This window comes from Mus caroli, chromosome 19, assembly GCF_900094665.2.
Source record: "Mus caroli chromosome 19, CAROLI_EIJ_v1.1, whole genome shotgun sequence".
In the NCBI taxonomy this organism is placed as follows: domain Eukaryota; kingdom Metazoa; phylum Chordata; class Mammalia; order Rodentia; family Muridae; genus Mus; species Mus caroli.
In genome coordinates this window covers 26,305,402-26,329,413 of record NC_034588.1, presented here as the reverse complement: position 1 = coordinate 26,329,413, position 24,012 = coordinate 26,305,402, and the positions used below count along the sequence as shown (strand labels likewise).

Here is a 24,012-nt window from a genome sequence, read left to right as displayed (position 1 = left end):
CTAGAAGACAAAATGCATCCTAAATGAACACACTGAAACTTTGTGTGTGTGTGTGTGTGTGCTACTGCCATTCCTCTGATGAATTGGCGGCCATTCCTCTGGTGAATGGGCCTGGGCCCATTATATTACCTTCTATATAACTGTTTATGCCGGGACACAGTGCTGCTGTCAGCCTGAGTGTGAGAAGTTTGTTCCCGGTGGTCAGCAGCAGCTCTTCTTTTGAGCTCATAGCAGCTCTGATTACTCACATAAAGCTGGGCCTGGCACTCCATCATTAAATACAGAGAGGAGCTTATGGGTTCACATAAATATTTTAAGCAGAGGAACTGCTGAGAAAGTCCAAACCCTCACCTATCCTCCTATAATCAAAGCCTAACCAAAGCCCCTGGGTTGTCATGGAAACAAGCAGCCCACTCCAGAACAGAGGCCAGCTGGAGATGAGGGTGAGGCAGAGAGTAAATGTGACACGAAAAGTGTCATGACACCTACTCTTATGTATAATTAATGCTAATAAAATATTTAAATAAGTAAAATAAGTTATGAATGTTCCTGACAATTTTAATTAAAGATCAAAAATTACTTCTAATACCTAACTACTATAAATCCAGTATTTAATTAATGCCAGGTTATGACATTTTCATGATCTAGAAAGATTGCAAGTGTAAATGCTAAGATCAGACTGAGTTTGAATCCCAGTGCTACAATTTATTAGTCATACACATTGGGCAAGCTACTTAGCTTACATGTACAGTAAGTTCCCTCCTAATTAAATGGGGCCTTGTCAGAAATGCGTGAGATGAGAAGTGCTTCTGGTTTCAGAGCTTTTCAGATTCTGGGACATTTTCTTACATAAAATGTCTGTGAGTGAAGCTTCCCTACTGCAAATCTGAGGCTGAGAACCACGTCAGCACCTGAGATGCCTCATGCTTAGTGCCTTTTGATTCTGGGTTTTCAGGTTAGGACTGTTGCATCTCTAATACTCATAGGAATATACATTCTCTGTGGGTTGCAATAAGGAACCCTGAGAGGCTGGAGAGCTGGCTCAGCAGCTGAGATCACATACGGCTCTTCCAGAGGATCCAGTTCCATTCCCAGAGGACCCAGTTCCATTCCCAGAGGACCCAGTTCCATTCCCAGAGCACCCAGTTCAATCCCCAGAGTCGACACCAGGTGGCTCACAACTACTTGTTTTCCTTTTTAAAAAGGATTGTTTGAGGGGGCTGGAGAGATGGCTCTGCGGTTAAGAGCACTGACTGCTCTTCTGAAGGTCCTGAGTTCAAATCCCAGCAACCACATGGTGGCTCACAACCATCCGTAATAAGATCTGATGCCCTCTGGTGTGTCTGAAGTCAGCTACAGTGCACTTATATATAATAATAAATAAACCTTTAAAAAAAAAAAAAAAGGATTGTTTGAGATAATACATGAGGTGCATTTAGCTCAATACAAATTAGCTCAATACAAAGCATAGGATAAATATTGCTATTATTGGGAAAAGTGCTAAACTGAACATGATTAAATATTATACATTTAGTAACAGTAAGATTGAAGTTTGAAGCAAGCCCTCTAACGTCTCATTCCATTACACCAAAAGCCGCTGTACTCACCAGAATATGGGGCTTTCCCCTGGCTCCTTTACTTTGTAGTATTCTTTGTCCTGGGGCAAGACTTTGGTTAATCCGAAGTCTCCTATTTTAACTCTGTTCTCATTTTCCACCAATATGTTCCTTGTTGCCAGGTCCCTGTGGATGTACCTTTTTGTACCAAGATATTCCATGCCCTATCACCAAAAGACACATTTTTAGTAGTCATATAAATATAATTTATAGGGCTGAATTCCTACAAGTTCTCTTTATTAGTTAAGAATAAGCCAGCCAGAGCTATACAGAGAAACCCTGTCTCGAAAAACCAAAAAAAAAAAGAATAAGCTTGTATGATTTGAGTTAGTTCACCATGTTTATTTCATCTATAAGAGACATGTGGGATGGTGGGTACCTTGCATATCTGAGATGTGTACTGAAGAAGTTTTTTGTGATCTATCCGTTCTTTATGTTTTTGGAGATAGTCTCGTAAACTTCCATATGGTAAATATTCCATAATTAATCTTAGGTTGCGCCGACCTTTTAAATACAAAAGGAACACAATGTTTTCCTGTGCTGTATTTCACTGATTAAATACTAGGAAAAAAGCTTTATGTAACTGATTTAAGTATATACAAAATCTGGGTCCATGATGATAAAAGTTAAAGGTGATATAATAGTTAGGAATACAGGTTTTCAATCCACATTTTTAAAGAAGCTTTATAAATATTCTTAAACCTCCTTTAATTATTTTTACAAATCTATATAAGCGGTTAAGGAATATTTTTCAATTATAAGAAGTATCTAATATAAAAACATTTTAATAGATTATATAAGGAAATTAATTTTGTTAAAAAAGTCAACACTTCTTCCTTAAGGGAGTGGTGAGAAGGATGATTAGCCAACCAGCGGGAATACTGTTGTAGTTACAGCCCCGGATCTCCCTGCACAATCTCCAAGGCTCGCTCTCGGGCACTGACTAATATACTACCTGGATGACAAAGACACGCTGTGAAGTGCAGACAGGTGTGCCTGGCAACATACCCGCACTGTAGCACACTCCCTTGTACTTCACAATGTTGTCATGCTGCAAGGATTTCAGGATCTCAATCTCCCTCTCGAAGTCTCGGAGGTGCTCTTCCGTGCTGTGCTGCAGTTTCTTCACAGCGACCACCTCGCCAGTATTGTCCTGCAGCGGGTCATAGCGGCACATCTCCACACTCCCAAAGTTACCCTAACAACACAGCCATTAGGGTGGAAGCCAAACGTTTCCAAGACAACTTGATATTAATTTCTAAATATGCAAAAAATGCTGGCTGCTAGAATCAGTAGAAAGAATTCTCAGCTTCTGTTAGACAACTTTTGGAGCAATAAATGGAAGTATTATTTTAAAAACTGGGTAGTATGCCTATAAACAACTTCCTTGAGATGAAGGAGTACTCTTGGAAAAGATAAACAAGTGGTGAACACTAGTTCCTAAAGACAAATCAGGCTACACTAGGAGCTGTGGTAAGTCTCTATAACTGACTTCCGGGAACCTTTTGTCTATCTCACTGCACCTTAACTCTGCCGCCAGTGAACAAGGGTTGTTACGGCCTGAGTATGTGTGGCCCACAGAGTTATATAATGGAGGCCTAACCCTAATGTCTTATACGGTAGTGTCTTATACAGAGTGGTAAAGGGTAACTGGTCACAAGGGTGGCACCATTATACGAACAAGAATAAGTCCAGAACTTTCCCTCTCTGGATGGCTATATGCCTCAAATATTCCCAAGAGTATTCTAAGAAAAAGGAACAGTCACTTATTAGCACAGTTAGGCTAACTTTACCGTAACCCTCAATGTTTAGTTTTAGGAACATCCAACTGAAACTTCTCATTTAGGTAAAGGTCTCAGTGAAGACTTCATGTTGTATCTATGCCAAAACCCAATTCATACTGAGATATGGTATAGATCCCGGTAAACAGACAAGGAAGAGAGCATGTCACCACAACTGGGTGGGCTAAGCACTGTGGCTTTTCTCATCTTGTTATACAGTCTAGACTGTATAATACAGGCTATGTATGAGTGTGCAACCTTTTAATGGAACCTCTGTTTGTAAACATGGTCATTCAAGGTCCTACGCTCTAAGCACTCAGACTATTTCTCCCAAGATGAAGTTGGAAAGCAAACAGAACACTGAATGTTTCCTCCTCGCTTACCCTAACTTACTCTGAACTACTAACTTCCCCTTCCAAGCGAGAGACGCAGAGTGCCTTCGGTTTGGGACGTACTCCTTAGTTTATATCCATCCTCTTAAAAGATGTTGAATGTGCACTGCATGCTAAAGGACCTGAAGTACTCTTCAGTACAGTGTTATTTAACAGGAAAATTCTCTAATATTCAACAAATAAGCTTTTTTCCTCTACAAAAAAACCCTTAAATTTTTTGTGAAAAGTATATTTAGAAACTCTAGTCCAAAGCCTTTTTGTTTCCAAAACACAATGTTTGATTATATTCTATTTGAAAACTTATGACAGCTTACTTTGCCAAGCTGCTGTAGAAACTTCAAGTGTCTCTCTTCAAACTGTGTAGGGTCCCTGTCTTCAAAAGCACCAGAAAATCCTAGGGCACCTATTCTCATGTTTGGTAGCATGTCATTTTCTGTTAGTAGTTCATAATCTGTAGAAATAAGGAATGACACTATATTAAATTGTCAAATACATTCTCTAGGTAAAACTGATATTCAAGGTAAGAAACAGAACGAGTTTAGAATACTAAATAACATAGGGAAATGCAAAATTATTTAGATTATATTCATAGGGGCCTTCAATTATTACCCAGACTTTCAACATAGATTTTTTTCAAAAGGTAAAATACTGTTTTCCTAAACAGGCTATTCACAAAGTAAGGTCCTACTCAATTGCTGCAGTGAGAGGTAAGTCCTAACGGCTAGCTGTGGGGCAGGTGTGCCTTTATTTCAGCACTCCAGATGTAGGGACATACAAAAGTAAGCCTATCTAGTGTTTACACTAACAAGTCAATTACAAAATAGATGGGAACTAGAAAAAACAAAGGGGGACTTGTTACAAACTCCATGTAGCCGATTAACATGTGTGATCAGGTAAACTTGCTTCTCATTAACTAAAAATGCAATGAATTAAAAAGCTCTTGTTTTAGACACAGATGATAAATTCTGTGGTTAAGTTTTCTTGTTCACAAAATAAACAAGTAAATAAAATTAGGTTATAAACGGCAAGAATATCTTTTTAAAAAATAAAGACTGCCCAGTCATGTAGGACATATATACGGCAAGACATCAAAGACTGTCTCAGATGGAACTACAGAATGAGAAACTATCCAGTTAAAGCAAGAGAGATAGAAAGTCAGTGGCCGGGGAGACGGCCCCACTAGTCCTCACCTGGAGTAAACAGGCTGTTAAGATCACGGATGACGGCTCTGAAAGCAGGCCTGAAATCTGGCTCATAGTCCATGCAATTATTTATGAGGTTTGCTAATTCTGTCCACTTGGGTGCAGGAAGCTGATGCTTATCTTCATAGAACTGCAGCTTCTATAATGAAAGGGCCAAATGGTAAGACACACTCCACAGTGCTGTTACTTCGCGTTCTTTTCACAATTAGAAGGGCCAGGAACTACCACACCATGGAAGAGCCCCGAGGAATCAGAGTGCCTCTCCCTTCAGCCCACATGAACTTACTCTTTGAGAATCCAGAGCACTCAGGGGCTTATCTCCTCCACTGCAGATCTCCCACAGAGTGGTCCCAAAGCTCCACTTGTCTGTTGCCAGATTTAGATTTTTAGGATTCTCAATGCATTCAGGAGGTACCCATGGGATTCTCTCCTGAAGAACTTGGAAACAACAGGAACAAACTATCGTTAATTAAGCTCCACAACCATTATTTTATATGTGAAGAGTTCCAAACTTACTTGAATAATCAAGTCTTTCGTAGCTGTACAGGGACTGGCTTATGTTTACTAAGTCTAAGGGCTGAACCTTAACATCCTACTTCAGTAACTCAGCTTTGACAATTCAGATCCACAAAACTGAGGGAATTTCCCACAGAGACATAGTTTTAAGAGTGTTGTCAGAATTAGTATCCCGTGTAATGATTTTAGATCAACTAAACTTCTTTCCATTAAACCAAAGTGTCTCACTGGGCACACCACTTCCATCGCCTTCCCCTTAGTCCTGCCTCTCTCTACCACAGAAAGAAACGTGCAAAATTTGTTTAAGATTTACTCTCAATATTCAGTGTGTGTGTGTGTGTGCGTGCACACATACACACATATATCTCATATAAGTAATGTTACATTGTTGATGGGTGTTTTAACAACTTAGCAGCAGAGGTCATTGTGACTGGCAGATAAGCAAGGCCCAACATCATTACAATAGACAAACGATTAAATTATATCAAACAGTCTCAGTATGGAATTGGCAGACTGAGTAATGTTCAAATCATGGAATTTCCCAAATAAAGTTTCAGTAGTCCTGAACACCACTGCAAAGAACGTATCTAAGGAAGGAAGCAGCAGTATAAATCTCTCTGTTAGGACTCTGATAAAGAGAAAAAGATAAGAAAATGAGGATACTATTCTACCTGTTGGTAAAGCAATATAGATTATTTTTCTACATATGGAGGAGGTTTAATAGTTCATTAGTTCCTCTCTCCTTTACTATATAATTTTCAATTTAACTTCTCATTCTGAAAGGTAAATTTCCTCAAATGCAGATCTAAAAATCCCTGTGAGGTTTTCCTTTCTGCACTACTGTCTGACGATAGGTGTCCTTTTCAGCCAGCTATCAAAGTTAAGTAGCATTGGCTAAACCAGAATATTATACACTAATGCACAATATCTGATTAATATGGATTCTTAATTGAGAAGATTCAGGCAGAAAATTAGTTAGAATACAGCCAGCAATATGGCTTAAGTGGACAAAGGTGTTTGCAGCCAAGCTCAAGAACAGAAGTGCAGCCCTAAGGCCTCATGGTGGAAGGAGAGGGCTACCTCCCACTAGCTACCCTCTGACTGCACACATGTGCTGTGCCACATGCAGGCCTCCTCCATACAGATAGATGCACAGAAGAAATACTTCAGTGTATGGTAGAACACTTCTAAAAACGATTTATTTATTTTATTTATAAGAGTACACTGTAGCTATCTTCAGACACACCAGAAGAGGGCATCTGATCCCATTACAGATGGTTGTGAGCCACCATATGGTTTCTTGGAACTGAACTCAGGACCTCTGGAAGAGCAGTCAGTGCTCTTAATCGCTGAGCCATCTCTCCAGCCCAGTAACGTACTTTTTTACAAAAGGAGAAATGAACATAGTCACAATTTAACCACAACAGTTTAAATTACTAGAAGTAGTAGCTAAATGTCATTAGTAAGCAAAAACAGTAATAAACTAGGATGAAAGGAAAATTAACATGATCTTCATGGTACCACCGAAACAACATTTAAGAATGCTGAGCGCAGCTGGCCCGGAACTCACTGTCCTTCGGTAGAACTGTAATGCTAATGCCAGGGTCACTAAGTTTGATGAATGGTGGGTTCCCCGTCCTCCTGTCTTCTTCTCTGATAAGCAGGATATTTTTGGCACACACATTCCCATGAATAAGGGATTTTTCTTCCTATTAAAGATAAATGTACATGCACTCAAATATCAATATACAAATGTGTGTGCACATATAATATGCCCAAAACTACAGTGCAGATTTAAAGAGGACAAAACACAGCACAGTTAAGACTGATGTGGGGTGTACTTTAGAGAGTAAAAGGAAGTCTTCAGTTTCTTTAACGGATGCAGTCATCTACACCCACAAAGAAATGAGCATCACTTTTCAAAGGAGACTCTAAGTGATAAGCACCTCTAGGTGGTAGCTGACAACTTCTGGTTCAGTAAAGGTACACTAACAACTGGAAGGCACTCTGGCAGTGTGAACCTGCCAATACTGCTTTCTCACTGTACACTGTTCAATGCCTGCAAATACCGCAGCCTGTTTTCTGCCAGTGCAGCAGCACCATATGCATCTATAAACTCAAGTGATATAAACTACGGGTGTCTACAGTAGTTGCAGGAGGTTAGTGGAGGCAGCGCTGACTTTCAGAGCTCATGCAATACCTCCATGTGCATACCTATCCCTTTCAATGCCTGACACACTGAATGACTTGACACCCATCCCAAGACTTCCTGGTTGCCAGGTTAAGATATGTATAGTACTTTTACAAAACAGAACGGGGAGTTTTAGTTTGTTAAAGAGAATTCAGGAATTACTTACTAGAAAATGCATGGCCCATGCCAATTGCTTAGCTACTCCAAGTTTCCATAATATATTTATGGAATTTTTGTTCTTCTTCAGGTATGTATCCAGTGATCCAAATTTTACAAACTCTTGAACCAGAATGTCTGCATCAAAATATAGGTAATGATATACATCCACTTATACACCCAAGTATACATCCAATTAAAAATGCATAATTCAAAATTTCAAAGTACTTAGGTTACTTGTAGATACAACAGGCAAATAAATTAAATTAAACAAACTGTACTAACATAAGGGAAACAATACATACACACCACTGTACTTTTGTTTTTGGCTTATTCACAACAGTAAGAGGTAGGATGCTAAATAATGTATACCTAACATATAATTTTATATATAACATGCTATTTATTATATAGTATAAATATACATACTCCAGCATAACTGGGGAACCTACCTAGTGCCAATATTCAGTCACTTCAGTTTCATTAATAATTCAACCTATCATATATATGCTTTGTTTTCATAACTCCAAGTCAGTTAGTACTGAAAGGACCAGTTGCTCCAGGGTTACACGAGTCACCCATAATCTGTATTGTTATGTGCACACAAAAGCTTGTATTTGTTTACTGTAATCCTCATCCGTCACCTGGGCTTTAGCAAGACATATTAACTCTAGTCTACATTTTAGCTTTAAACACCAGTTTGTTTGTTTCACAAGATATAACTGAACAGTCCCATAGTGCTTTCAAGTTCAACAACATCTGTAAGTCCAAGGTTTTGCTGACATCTACTGTCGTCCTAAATGAGAAGGCTTCCGAGACAGGTTATGACATTGACAAAGACAAGCAGGTGGCTTTACTTACTCTCCTCTCCACAGACACAGACTCCATAATTCAAAACCAAATGCTTGTGAGAAAGCTGACTCATCATGCTTGCTGCTTCGAAGAAAGACTAGAGGGGGCAGAGGGAGACAAGAAACATGAAGGAAAGTCTGTCCAATGAGTCTGTAAGTGTACAGAACTCAGAAAGAAACCCCCTGACTTAAGAGAACCGGCGTGTGTCCTACTCTCAGCTGGACAATGGGGTCTTTTTAGTTTGGTGTCCTCCAAGCTTATTCTTACGTAGATGAGACCGTGGAGGAGTCTGTAAGGCTCCGAGTAGCTACATTTAAAGGGAGTAGCCTCAGTATATGTAAAGATTTAACTATACCTATAACACAACACTGAAAGCAAGTAATGCATTAACATTATTTTTAAAATTCTACTAATTTTAGGCTGGAAAGATGGCTCCTGGCACCCACAGAGCCATTAACCACTGCTTGTAACTCTAGTTTCAAAGGATCCTATACCCTCTTCTGACTTCCACAGACACTAAGCACGTATATGGTACACAGACATACATACATGCAAAACAACCATGACATAAAGTAAAAATAAAGAAATTAATAAAATTCTCAAATGTTCTGTAGTCTCCTCATCATGTAGTCATTGATGCTCCTCTTAAAAAAATTTTAAAAAAAGTCACAATTTTGATAGGAGCTGATGAGGGAATGCAGTGCCTGGCCAGTCAGTTTCCATTCTGTGTATTCCCATCCAGGCCTTTCTCTGCTAAACATCTTTGTTTAATACACAATGTTATCAGCAGGCCAGCTTGTCCCTGCTCTGCAGGAATATTTTTCTTCACTCCTTTCTTTTACTCTTTTTCTCTCAAAGAAGCCAGCCTGCTTTGCTGTGCAGATGTGCACTCAGCCTCCTGGGACACAGACCCTTTCGTCATCACTTTAGCATTCTCCTGTAGTCTGCCCTTTGCCAGAAGTGCTCTCCCCTCCTCTTCTCTCTCCATTCCCACTTTAAGCTCCTCCTCCTCCCCCAGCGCCACCCAGGAGTCCAGGGTGGGTCTTCCTTTTTCCTTCCACATACCCATGACAACTAATGGTCCACACATACAGACTGTCAGTGCTCCTTTACTTCTTAAAGTGATGAGTGCTTGTGGGGAGACGGTTTACAGTCTCAGCGCTGCTCTCTTCTCACTGAGGGTCATTTCTGGATAGCGACTGCTGCTGAGGGCAATATTCTATTTTATAGATATTTTATAGAATCGAGTCGGGTGCCCTCAACAGCACTCTAACCGAGTGCATTATATATGCATGAAATTATGTACAGAATAAATACATTCTAAAACAAGTAAGGTGGAGAGGAATAAAAACACCCAGTGTTGATCTCTAGCACACACACCTACATACAGACATAAGCCCCACATAACCCCTAAAAACAGAACTTCCATGTGACCCGGCTATACTGCTTCTGAGCTTAAACCCGAAGGACTGTGTATCCTACTATAGAGATCCCTCCATATCCATACGTATTGTTGCTATATTCACAACAGCAAGGAAATGGAATCAGCCTCAAGGCCCATTAACTGACAACTGGATAATGAAAATACATATACTCAATGACATATCATTTAGTCATAAAGAAAAGAAAATCATTAAGTTTGAAAGAAAACAGATGGGACTGGAAAAAAAAAACAGATGGAACTGGAAAAAAAAACAGTATTAAGTGAGGTAACTCAGTTTGGCTCAAAGAAATAAATACCATATGTTCTCTTTTATATGAACCCTACTTTCTAATTGTTATGCATGTGAATATACATGTATGTATAGAGTCTAAATATAAGCAAAGAGCTCATGAGAGGGAAGAGGGGGTAACAGAATGTATAGATATAAAAGTAGAAGGGAAGGCTAGAAATGAAAAGACTGAAAGCTGGAGGGGAGGAGGGGCAGGAAGGGGAGGGGATAGTCAAGAAAAACTAATGTGTGAAAATCTGTAAGTAAATCAGGTATCTGTAAGATAACTAAAACTAAACTAAAAACCACAGGAGTCTGAACAGAGGGATCTTGTACTATAGATAAAGCTGTTCCCAGAAGCCATGGGTTGGTGAGTGGTAATCCTAGCACCAGGGGTGGGATACCTCCTTAAACATGGTTGGCCAGTGAGGCCTGAGGCCCTCCAGGCAATACACACAATTACCATGCCTATTGGTTGTGCACCAGGCTAGACTGTGAGAGCCTATTGCTGAAGATGCCACACATCTGAGTCACAGGACATAAGTAAGTCATGCCAGAACTGGGCTGGAAGCTTCCTCCCTGGTCTGCAGCCCTCGCGGGGCTGGCTGCTAGGCCAAAACTGTCACAAACAGTCTTACTCAGTGATGGCTCCTGTACACAGCAATACCAATCAGCCAGACAAGATGCCCCTAACAGCTCGATGGTGACATGTCTTTTAACGGGTTGCGTTTTGATTAGATTTGAGACCTGCTTCGCTGGAGGAATTCAGGTCTGGAACCTTAAAGCTGGCCAGACGTTTGTGACTGGGGAGGTCGTAGGCCCGAGCAGTGCAGCTACTGCTGCTGTCCTGCCACATGAGCACGGGCTCTCCATCCCACGGCCCCGAATACAACGGTCTCTGCGCACAGACCAGTGTTGCTGTCAGCCTTGGTCCTGACCAGCTTCTTTCTGCAGTGGTCAGCAGTGACCTCAGAGACTGATAACTTGTCCAAGTACTGAGAATAAGTGACTTTCAAATTCCAGCCATAAATAAGACATCTAGATCACCCACTCTGTGACTAAGAAATGTCCCCTATATGGCTATGTATCCAAACACTTAGGTTTTGTTGGTGGTGCTGTCTGGGGAGATTATGCTAGAGGAGGGAGTTCATTGAGGATGGTCTTGAAAGGCTACCATTGCTTCACACTTCCAGTTCTCACTGCTCCTGCTCCTCCTGTCACCAGGTCACGCCTGCTCTGTTATGATGAACTCTTACCCTTTTGGAATTGCAGGTGAAAATAAACACCTTTATAATTTGCTTTTGGTTGTAGTGTTTATCACGGCAATGGGAAAGTAAGTAATATATATGCCCTACAAGGACCACTGTAGGAGAAATCGTGTGCCCGCAGGAAGAAGGGTGGTATGAACAACCACTCTGGGCTTCACATGGATGGTGCACTCTTGAACTTAAAGCAGCTTGTTTACCTGGCCATATACATACAAGATGAGGCCTCTCACTACTCTTCCGTGGAGGAAGGAGGAGCTCACGTGACCTGCCACTCCCTAAGGAGTTTACTGGCTGACAGGGGATGGAGACATATTGCTTTAATGGTAAGGTGAGTATATTCCTGTAAATCAACCGTCACCCACACTCATGTAAGCAGCCCTAATAAAGCTCACTAGGTCACTCAAAGATGAAACAGTAGAACAGACGGTAGCTGGAATGAGAAAGAGGATCACTGGGAGGGAGACATGAGAAGGTAACAGACCAAACGCTTGAAATAAATATATCATAATAAAACCTATTTTATGCATAATTGATATATGCAATAAAAGCATACAATTTTATAATTTTGAAGTCTCACAGGCATCTGATGTGCTTATGAATGCATACACTTGCAGAGTGTAAAAAGCCAAGTGACGAATCCAACAAACATACACACCTCTGAATAGTTCCTATGTGCTTTATCTAGGACTTTCAAAAGAACTTCCGTTTCGTGCAGTTGACCATAATCTCCAACTTCTCTTCTTACACCTTTAAAAATTTTTGTAAAGGTACCTTGGCCAAGACTTTCATTCTTTAAAAGAAAAAGAGGAAAGTGGGAAGTGAACAAAGACGGATGAAGTAAGGAATTAGAAAATAGAAAACATATTCAATGACGAAATGTTTTTAAAAATGATAAACATTTCAAAAATGAACCTAAATTTGAGGTTTGAAATTCTCTACTCTTCTTAAGTAATAATTAAAAACAAAAAACAAAGATTAATAAAATATATTTTGACTACTGTACTTTCATGTCTCCTGCAATGGCTACAATTATTGCACTCCTTAAGAGTCAGCCTTTGCCTAAATTTGTTAACAAACGATCCTTCCTAGGTTTTCCTCCTCGTACAGTACAAAGGCAGGACAGTGTAGAGGCAGGAGCCTGATTTGTCTCTGACCACTCACCAGCTGCCCTTCAGAAGGCTACAGAATGAATCCCCGTGTGCTTCTGTTACCTGGGGTGTCCTCACCGCCCCATTCCTCCCTCTCCCACTTCTCTTTTTCTTTCTCCTGTGTGGCCCAGGCTGGCCTTGAACTCTTCATATGATGAGGACTAATATGAATGTCCTGTAGAACCGCTTTAATAAGTGAGTAAATACATGGAAGTACCAAAGCCTGAAATAAACCAGATGACCATCTACCACCACCACTATGAGTACTAGCATTTATCATGTATCTGCCCAGAATAACTGCTGAAGGCCTGCATTATGAAGCTGTGCTGCCATGTTCAAATGTAAGCTCCACCGCACAGCACTTCAACTGTCAACTTCCCCAGCCGCACAGCACTTCAACTGTCAACTTCCCCAGCCGCTCTCTGCTTCTGTCACATCTGAAAAACAATGCCCTCGCATTCTGCAGTTCCTCCCCTCTCTAATTCCACCCACTCTCTATGTCTCTGTCCCTCTCCCTCTGCCCTTCTCCATCTCCCTTGTGTGGACTGTTTCTCAGGCTGAGGCTGGGGAATTCACTATTGTACCCCAAGCCAGCCTCCAGTTTACTATCTCCCTACCTCAGTCTCCTGGGCACACACGTGACAGGCATAAGCCAATATGCTTCATTTAAAAATTCTGGGGTTTGCTGTTATATTTGAGATGCTGTGGTTAAAGTTGGAACTTTGAACACACTAGACAAACCTATCTATCGCTGAGCTACACCACGGTTGCTTTCCAGTTCCCTCAATCTCAGGTCAGTGGCGGGAGAGGAACCTGCTTTCTACACTGTCAACTAAGCAGCAAGTACAACAGTAGGTTTTTACACAACTATTCCTTCTTTCCTGGAATTCTGTCTTTAAGGAACACACCTTAAATGTTTTCATTTTGCTGTTTTTCAAGTCCTCTTTAAAGATACCTACATTTTATGGTCTATACTTGAAAATTATATAAATTTACTAGAAGTTTAAGTTTAATGTTTGGTTTGATGACCTCTACTTAATTTTGGGTAGCTTCCCTGTATGTTTTAATTTTTTTAATTAAAAGCTTATTTTTGGAGTGGTTTATCTATGGGAATCCTGGAAAACGTGAGTTAAAAAAAAATCTCTCTTTCTCTCTTTCCTTTTTGGTTGTTGTTTGTTTTTTATTTTGTTTTGTTTTTGAGGAAAGGTCTCATACAGTCCAGAATCGCCCTCAACTCCATATGGAGCCAAGAATGTCCTAAAGCTCTTCATATGTCTGCTTCTCTCCCCCAAGGGCTGGAACTATGCTCCTAGGCCTGAGTGGGCTTTTCAAAAGCTCTGCATGTGCTTCTCCCAAGCTTCTATGGTACCGTCTTCAACGTACTGGCTTAGTGTTTCTCAGATCGTGTAAGGGATGTAACAAAGCCTAAACTCAAAAGCTTATAAACTCCTCGTCTTTTTTCACTAAATCAATTGAAACAGACAATATTAATTTTTTTCCTGCCTACTAGCAAGTAGGCAGACACTTCACACTCTATACACTAGATGCACACTCTTGTAGGTTCCAGCTCTATTCCGAGATAAATCTCACTTCTAAGTCGCACCCTTGGACAAACCTAGGATCAACTAAGCAGCAAGTACAACAGTACTTTCTTTGTAATGCTTCTCACTCTAACCTCTATGATACAAAGACATGTTCTCTCACACCACACACTAGTCGAGCCGTCACCTATGGACTATTTTGTTTTCAAGTCCTTAAAGACAATCTACAGAATTCCCCTTACTCGCTGCATACATGGGAACTAAGACAGGTGTTTTTAGCTTTTAAATTTCCCAAAGGAATATTTTTAAACTTCTGAAAAGAGAATATAACTCTATTATTAATTAATTCTGCTAATTTATGCTGTAAGACTGGCATATTTCCTAACATTTATGAATTTTATAAATGATAAATCTTGAAATGCAAATTATAATAAAATGTCAACTATAACATGAATCTAATTATCAACTAAGAAAATTTAAAAGACACTGCTTTAAAGGGACAAAAAAAAGAAACCACCCAATTATCAAGATTGGCTTACAAATATTAAATCTTCATTCCTGATTTTGTGAAACACCATTTGATTCACATTATTATGCCTCTGTAATGTTGGTGAGATCTGAACATCAGAAATACCATTTGTTCTGAAGACGAGAAGATTTGATTTATCTGGGGGAAAAAACACAACGTATCTGTTTCATATGTGGGTAGGTCTGTATATAATCAAAGCACAGCAAAATTATGACCTCTCCAGATAAGTGACATGAGTGTGCTCTGTGTCTAAGAATCTCTCAATAACTGCTTAATTATTCTAGGAATTTTATTATTCAACTCTGGTAGAAATATTCTTACTAGCTAACACACATTCAAACTTACAATCACTTCTTAACAGAATTTATTTTCTGGGAATTTTAAAGAAATTATTTTAAGGAGATTTACAATCTTGCAATTTCATTTTAAAAACAAGAAACATTAATATCCTAAAAATATATATGAAAGATATAACATGCAGGAATTTGGCAGTAGAGTTAGGAAGTTTCATAAGCAAATGGCTGACAAGTTCAAAGCAATTATCTTTAGAACACCTTAGAAAGGCGCTTCCAGTCACTCTCAGGCTACATGTACCAAAGAAAGATCAACTTGCTTTCATACAGCCCTGCCTTTTGCCTACTTCTTTTCAAGTCACTACCCACTACATGCAGACTATGACTAGAGTAACTGGAGAGCTGTTACCTTTTGGCTTTGGGGGGCAGCATTTGGTAAACTGGAAGATGATACTGTCTGAGCGCACAGTTTCCATCTGGTAGCAATTCAAAAGGTCCTTGAGGTTACTGAAGTTCCTCTTAGTCCCGCTCAGGTTGAATTCTCCATTCTCATTCTTCGTAATCAAACAGTGTTTATATTCAATAACATTTTCTCGCTACATAAGTTTAATTATAGAAAGAAGAAAAATCACAATGATAATTATGCAGATTCTTCAGCCAAAGGGGCTATCAAAAAACAACCAACAGAGCCAGGCGTGGTGGCGCACGCCTTTAATCCCAGCAATCGGGAGGCAGAGGCAGGCAGATTTCTGAGTTCGAGGCCAGCCTGGTCTACAAAGTGAGTTCCAGGACAGCCAGGGCTATACAGAGAAACCCTGTCTCNAATATTTAGATGATGAAGCTATAAATCCTTAGGCAGTGCCTCTGGAAGGCATTCGATCAGTGCCACATCCTACAAAAGAGCTCAGTAACTGATTTCAAGTGTAACAGCTTCCCCTGTCTAGCACTGGTGCAGCATAAGGACCTTCGCGAGTTCACTGCTTCCCCCACCTCTATTCTGCCCATCAGCACACACCCTGATGTGACTGTATCCATCCCTTAGCTCACTGAAGTGATAACATACTTTACTGGTGAGGCCCTCTCTAACAGGACTGACTCTGCTCCACAAGCAAAGAATATGCATTTCATTGTATACTATTCTATCTTTGTAATTATCTCTACTATGACATTGTTTAGCTCTATCTTAAAAACATTTGTCTTAATGTAATAAACAATGAGCTACTTCATTTATCTTAATAATTTGACCTGCTTTATTACTGTATTCCTCCAGCCTGGAGCAATTTATAAAATTACTTTTAATGCCTCAAGGCAATCGCATGTCTTTTATATTTTAAAACATCTTTCTGAATAAATACTGTATTTTCCAATATTGTCTATTTCTGCCTATACTAATCACAAAGCTTAACTGAGCACGTTAAGTATACTTTAAAATTTTTGTTTTCCAACAGATTTTTGAAACATAGGTTTCTATCATATATTCTCTAATTTCTCATCACACCTATGAGGCGCAGTGATCGACAACCATTTGAGCATGGTGAGTAAGTTACGTAATGGTGAAGGGACGAGGTACACACACCTGCTGCCCTTATACTCCGTTCCTTCACTACATGTGCTGAGTGCTACGTAGGTGCTTTTAGGAAATAATTGAATAAAATCTTTACTTTCTATATTTTTATAAAATAAATCTAGATGTTGCTACAAATCCTCTCAAGATTTAGAGCATGTAGCTGCATATATTTTAGAGATAAATATGCATATATTTTAAAGATAAATATGGATAAACAATCTTTGATGAGATCCAAATTCACGTGCATTTAACAGTGAGTGTCCAGTGCACTCTTCTATGCAATCATGTCCCTGGTGCTCTGAATGTCGCAGTTAGTAACCTATTCTAGAAATCAGGAAATGTTCTTGTCACTTATTTTCCTCTAAACGATTTGGTAAATATTTTTGGTTGTTGTAAGTAGACTTGAGTATACTTAACGAAATACCACTTGACACATGGCTAATACTCAAACCTCAAAAAATAAAATAAATGTCAAAAACAAAGGCATTATAGCTATTTATGTGTTTACATTAACTTTATGGATTATTTATTTTATGACATTTTAAGATATGCCAAGTATGACTATGCCAATTACCATCTCAAGAACTATAATTCTTAATATTAAAAATAAAATACTTCTTGATGGAGAAAGATTACACAACATGTTGCTATTAATAAATGTGACCTACTAACCTCAACAGCAAAGGTCAGAAAGTATTTGTTGAAGTCCTTAGGGCTGCATCGAAGCACATACAGTCCAGTCTGGTTACCCGCCTTCTTTAGTTTGCTAATGGCAAAATCCATTCTACAAGTCAAGGAGAAATCACATGACTGGCAGCGTGCACGTATGACTGACAAACAGCCACAGTGACCAAATAAAAATCACGCCTCAGAACACTCCCTACTATATATAGTTACAAAATTTGTTTTCAAGAGAAGTAAATGTATCGAGTTATTTTGTAGTGAGTTCAAATCAATTCGAGGAATAATTATATTATTTTAAGACACTACAAAACAATAAAGCCACAAGGAAAATTCATTCATTTTGATGTTCTGCTTTTTACAAATTGAATAATTTAAAAAATATACTCCCATAAAATCTCTCATGTCTCTTCTATCCCAGAAGTACTAATACAAAATCATCTTTCTATATTTACAACAGTATCAAATCTAGCAGAAGATCTGCAGTGACTGGAAAATACCAGTCCAAAAATTTGCTTTGTGCCAAAAGAATTAGTATGCACATAAATTTCAAAGATGCAGCACTGGAAAGCAGGGTTAATTTACATAATAATAGGGAGCCTGCATAGGTGCTGGTCTTAAGGTCCCTGCCCTGCTGAGAACAGCCAAGAGCCACCTGGAAACAGGGAGTCTCAACTGCAAGACTGCACAGATTGGATTGGCCGGTGGCCGCCTCTGGGGGATTATCTTGACTGTTAAGGATGTGGGAGGGTGCTGCCTACTCACACGTTACTTTCCTTAGGCAGGCTGCCCGTAAACAAGGAGAGTGAGAAAGGAAGCAGGGTTTGCCTGGTTTCTGCTCAGTTCTTGTTTGAGCTCCTGCTCTGGCACCCTCTATGATGGACTGTGACCTGGGCTGTAAGCCAATTAAAAGGCCTTTTCTCTTCAAGTTGCTTCTGTTTAACAACAGAAAGCAAACTAGAACAGTAATTCTTAGCCTTGGGTATTGAAAGGTAAAGAAATTAAAATACAATTAAGTATAAACCCAGACTACATTTAATTAGAATGTCCAAACAGTGAGCCTTTTCAGCGTGTCAATGTCTTCCTTACAACTGTCTTGTTGCTTTGAGGAAAGGTCTCTCACTGAGCCAGCAGCACTCAGCTGTCTGTCTGGCCCGAAGCGCTCGGGATGTGCCTGTCTGTCTCATCTGTTAGATGGGCTATGTTCAGTCTTGTACTGGCGTGCCTGGGATTCGAACTTCCGCGGTCCTTATGCTAACCTACCAGCCAGCTCCTAGAACTGTCCAGTGAAACGTGGCATTACTCACGATATTGGGCCGTGGCAGTTGCTGTGTATGTTCTCGAGCACAGCTGGGGGAGCCACCTCTTTACAGAGGTAATGGTGCGCATCCGCAGTTAGTCTGTAATACCCGTCAATTAACGACACGAATGACAAGGCTTCTTTTAATGAGCTAAGTTCTATCTCCTAACCAGAAAAGAAAAGGAAAACCATGGAATTAAAAAAGCCAATTAAATTCTAATGTTGGAAATTCTCTATACTCTATTCTGGTTAATTTCCTCTAAATTGTTCAACTATTCTGTATAACTTCCAGTTAGTTCCCCAGCGTGATTTAACAGGTCCTTCTATCTGACATGTAAGACCCTCCCAAACACAGGCTTAGCTCACCTTCCCAGTTAGTCACACAACATTCATAACTATACACTTCAATGACCCTGAGAGAGTTAGTCAGAATCTAATACATACATAAAAGTTGAGATTAATTATGAATACAGACGTTTAATTTTATATACTGCTCAGACTAAAATACATGTGTTAGGATATGCAAGTATGCTGTGATTTTTTTATTAAAATATATACATATGAACATATAATCAATCAAAAATGTGTCACTTTATCTAATAGAAAAGCACACACACATACTTAAAAAGTACTTATTTTCCATTTATCAAAATAATCAATGTAATTGAATACTTTTTTAAAAAGCCCTATTTATAGCAGCAAGAAAAATGCCCTATGTTGAATTAAACTTAACCAAAAAATTGAAAATGATTGTTAAAAGTTTCAAAATACCCTTGTACAATGTAACACATTATCTGCATACACAGAAAATGAATTATGTTCTTGGATAAGGAAATTCAAAATTATAAAAATATAAAAATATCTCCTAAAGTGGGCACAATGGCATATGCCTTTAAGCCCAGCACTTGGGAGGGAGATCTCTGTGAATTCAAGGCCAGTCTGGTTTACAGGACAATCAAAGCCACATAGTGAGACCCTGTCTCATGAAAAACAAAAACAAAACAAGCACAGAAATTCCAAATTAATTTCTAAATTGCACACTCTCCAAGAGAAGGCCATCAGATACTCCAGTTGATACACATAGGAAAACCAGACAAACATGGGACTCTGAACACCAGCGGAGTGGACATCAGAGAAGTGATGACTCACACATCACAGAAGGATGCATCCTCCTGCCTTCCTGCCTTTCCTCTAGTTCCCAGATCTGCATACAATAAAGGGTTTGCTGGGCTGGCACTCTTTAGAGCATACTTACGGCTATAATCAAAATACTTAAGTAACTTCAATACTAAGACTCTATTGTACATCTGAAAATTTCTAAAATGGAAACATTACTAATGTATAATACAAACTTACCAAAACTTTACCATCTTGTTTATGGACAGTTACAATTCTACTTTCATTTGAGCATTCCTGGTTTGCTTGCTTAATACTGACATCAATAATATCAGGGAAATCACAATATAACTGTAAGTCCTGTAATCAAGAACATTTAGGAAGGCACAGTGACATCAAACAAAGCTTGAGAAGGTGCTGAGAGCCACTTAAAGTTCTCTAAAGGGACACTGACAGCAATGTATAGGCATTGAATGAGATGACTTCTCCTAAATATTGAACCTGAAGACGAAGTTTATGTTTCTTGTATTGACTTCAAAATGAGAGCACTAGGGGCTGGAGAGAGGGCTCAGCGATTAAGAGCACTGGCTGCTCTTCCAGAGGTCCTGAGTTCAATTCCCAGCAACCACATGGTGGCTCACAATCATCTGTAATGGGATCAGATGCCCTCTTCTGGTGTGTCTGAATAGAGGACAGTGTACATACACATATAAAATAAATAAATCTTAAAAAAAAAAAAACACATACTAAAAAAAGTGAGAGCATTAAAGTATGACAGTGTGATACAGAACTTAATCCAGTTAATATTAAAAAGAATGATTGTCAGAAAAGTAGAGAATTATCAACTATTTTAAAAATTAATATAATACTAAATTGCTGAAATCATATATGAATGATACATGTGAACAAGTTTCAGTGTTCCAATGCAAATATAATAGAACTAATTATATTATCAAAATCAATTAGTCTTATGATTGTACTTAAATTTCAGAAGCTAAAGAGTAAAGGAAACAATGTTAACTTTAAATCACTTAAAGAATTCAATCTTTCTCTGAAACTGGAAGAAAATCATTACTAATAATTTTGCCACAAAAATTAACAAAACATTTAAGAACATTGTGATACAAACTATAGTTACAACATTTTTACATAAATAAAATTTCTACCAGCAGAGAATGGCAAGACTTTACTCAAATAACCACATTTACTTTGCTTTTATGGGCATTCTACTTAAAGAAGAAAGAGCAAGAATGTATCATTAGGATTACCTGTTCTGTCAGTGTCTCACTTTCCTTATGTTTCCCTCTTGACCACTGAATTCCACCGTTTCCAGTTATTATAATGGTTGCAAAAATCTCCTCACCTGAAGGACCTCTTGCAGATTCTTTTACTTCAAACTGTTCTGTGTAGAAGGCAGACTGCAGGGTTTCCAGGTTTATAAGATACTTAAGTTTTAGGTTCCTGGCAGTGGCTTTACATTGACTGAACTGCTGAATGAATCTGCGAAATCTGTACCTGATTCGCTTCCGGGTTAAAATGTGATAGTCTTGGATCTTCGCTCGAACGCACTTTGGTAAGAATGTCTTGTAGCTAGAAACAAGTACACAGCAAACAAAACAAATTCAGGAGATAAGTTCCTGCCTTTTCCCACAATAAGCAGGTTCAACATAACTACCATCTGATATATATGCAAGAATAAATTCTCATTTGATAGGCATTCTCATTTGATAGGCATTCTCTTGGTGACAACACAGTTTATAATATGATATATTAATTTCCTTCCCAAAGTGAAATGAGTACTCTGTCTAGATAATAATAAAGTCTCTAAAATCTTGTTTTCTCCAATTATCTTATATGCCTGAAATGATTTATAAGTTTGGGCATTTATTTCTCTGTGCTACAAATATTTCCTATAACGCTATACTCCAAATTTTATCTGAATTCTGTAAACATCCATGGTTGGACACTACTGCTTGCTATATAAACACACTTTATTGTTTGTATTATTTTGTGTGCTTAGCTTCAATAAGTCCTAATAATTTCATTCTGATCAAAGCAATTCCTTTTAGAAATTTTGCAGTTCTTCTGTATATTTATTTCTATGTATAACAGCCTCGAGAAGATAGCTATGTTTCTAAAGCACATCTACATTAAATCTGCATGCTAACCTTTACTCCGAACATCTATCTCTTAAATGGCTAGTTCTTTTTTTGTTTTGTTTTGTTTTGTGTGTGTGTGTGGTTTTTTTTGTTTTGTTTTGTTTTTTTTTTTTTTTGAGACAGGGCTTCTCTGTATAGCCCTGGCTGTCCTGGAACTCACTATGTAGACCATGCTGGCCTCGAACTCAGAAATTCACCTGCCTCTGCCTCCCAAGTGCTGGAATTAAAGGCGTGCGCCACCACAGCCCGGCAATTGGCTAGTTCTTATGAGAGGAAAGTGGTCTGGTATTTATTCTAGGGGTGAGATAGGGGTTCCACCCTCAGTTCTCAGAATATTGTGGGCGCCACTTCACAGCATCACCTACACCATTCTGGGCCTATTTATTTTCCACCAATGAAATTCTAGGCCTGTCTTAGATGAAGTACTCCTCATTTTAAAAGATTCTTAGCTGACTGCTAAAAAGTCACTAAGATTCCAGTTATCTATTTTATAATCAAATGTCATTAAACATGTAGTCAATAGACAGTCAAAAGTCATAATTTAATTATTTTTAAACTTCCATGTGGGTTTACCAATGTCTATGCCTTCAAATGTGAGTGGTGAGGTGCAGCCAGAGCTCCTCAATCTACATTCAGTGACATCAGGATGCCATAACAATATTATTGATATACCATAAATATAAGCAAAGATTCTAAAAATCAGAATTTTTTCCTATTTTTTGGAATTGTCTGGTATTATTACCAAAGCATCATAGCTTATACCTTTCCTACTTCCCACAAGGCCTCTTGTGGCTCTCAAAGCTGTGAGGTCAAGTAGCCACAATTGCTAACGAAAGCTACATTAGAGGACAACTGGGTTATGTTCTACGTTGATAATTACCAGTTTCCAATAGCTCCATCAAGCACACTCTTTTACAGCACTTCTCTGTCCATCCAAGTTCTACAGCTATTCTAAACCAAAAGGTTTTCTGTTTCAAACCTCAGCAATAGTCTTCCTCGAGTTCTTTCTCAACAAATGCTTTTATCACTTCATACAGACTGTGTATGCCTGCTGGGGTGAGAAGTCCTCTAACTGGGAATTCTTTAAGATTTCTGCTAACAAATCTGTACACATTCATGCTCATTTTCTTCTCCTTCCCAACAATGCAATAAATGAGGTATAAACCTGACAGATAAAAGCTAATTCTTTCACATGTATCACCCACTCATACCTCTCCCTTCCTATAACACACACACACACACACACACACACACAGAGAGAGAGAGAGAGAAAGAAAGAGAGAGAGAGAGACCCTCTCAACCTTATTCTATATATTATCTCTCTTCTACCCACATGTTTAAATACTAACATCCTTCCCATATTAAATTTAAGCTTGCCTTGATTCATGTTCCCAGCAGCTATAGAGTACCCTGTCCTGGGTGAAAGAGTTTAAGGAGTCAGTTCCATGCTCTTGCCTGTATTTCTCAGCTCATACCAGCAAGGCTCTGGGGCCTCACCCAAGGGAAGGGAAGGGTTCCTGCTACTGTCAGGAAAGCCTCTCTCCTTACTAAACGTGCCTTCTGTTTTCCTTAGCCACTTTGAGCAGCATTCAACACCAGTATCTCTCTCTCCTTGAAAGTCTCTGCATCTCCTTGTGCATCCCTTTTCCATCTCCGCTTTGGATTAGTGGAATTTGTGCTTTGTGAGTAAATACTGTGTAATTCCCCAAGCTCGATGTAGACCATCTTCTTAACGGTCTTTTTCTCTAGGTTCTCTCTCTCACGTGCTTTTCTCCATCCCGGATCACTATGCTCTAAACCCACACCCGTCACAGGTAAGTCAGTTTACCCATGCTAAGTAGGAATAAATGGGGCATAGCACAATTCACCCATTCCTGCAAGCCCTCGTTGACCTTTTGTTTTATCTTTCCTTACAGCCTTTGACTTTCTTTCTAAATCAATCAATCTCTCTCTCTCTCTCTCTCTCTCTCTCTCTCTCTCTCTCTCTCTCTC

The 24,012-nt window shown here is 39.1% G+C and overlaps 1 protein-coding gene across 1 annotated transcript in view; it reads right to left on the bottom strand.

Annotated features, from left to right (window-relative positions):
* Positions 1-24,012, bottom strand: part of Jak2 (Janus kinase 2) — a 62,449-nt gene that overhangs the window by 10,600 nt on the left and 27,837 nt on the right. Inside the window, exons 7-22 of the mRNA XM_021151607.2 lie at positions 21,130-21,451; positions 20,102-20,221; positions 18,753-18,910; positions 17,437-17,548; positions 15,607-15,793; positions 14,915-15,042; positions 12,342-12,476; positions 8,716-8,803; positions 7,865-7,992; positions 7,078-7,216; positions 5,278-5,429; positions 4,980-5,130; positions 4,104-4,240; positions 2,625-2,814; positions 1,996-2,120; positions 1,608-1,780 (exon numbers count right to left, since the gene is read on the bottom strand). Coding sequence (XP_021007266.1) covers positions 1,608-1,780; positions 1,996-2,120; positions 2,625-2,814; positions 4,104-4,240; positions 4,980-5,130; positions 5,278-5,429; positions 7,078-7,216; positions 7,865-7,992; positions 8,716-8,803; positions 12,342-12,476; positions 14,915-15,042; positions 15,607-15,793; positions 17,437-17,548; positions 18,753-18,910; positions 20,102-20,221; positions 21,130-21,451 — 2,445 coding nt within the window. The remainder of the gene's footprint in view (positions 1-1,607; positions 1,781-1,995; positions 2,121-2,624; positions 2,815-4,103; positions 4,241-4,979; positions 5,131-5,277; positions 5,430-7,077; positions 7,217-7,864; positions 7,993-8,715; positions 8,804-12,341; positions 12,477-14,914; positions 15,043-15,606; positions 15,794-17,436; positions 17,549-18,752; positions 18,911-20,101; positions 20,222-21,129; positions 21,452-24,012) is intronic.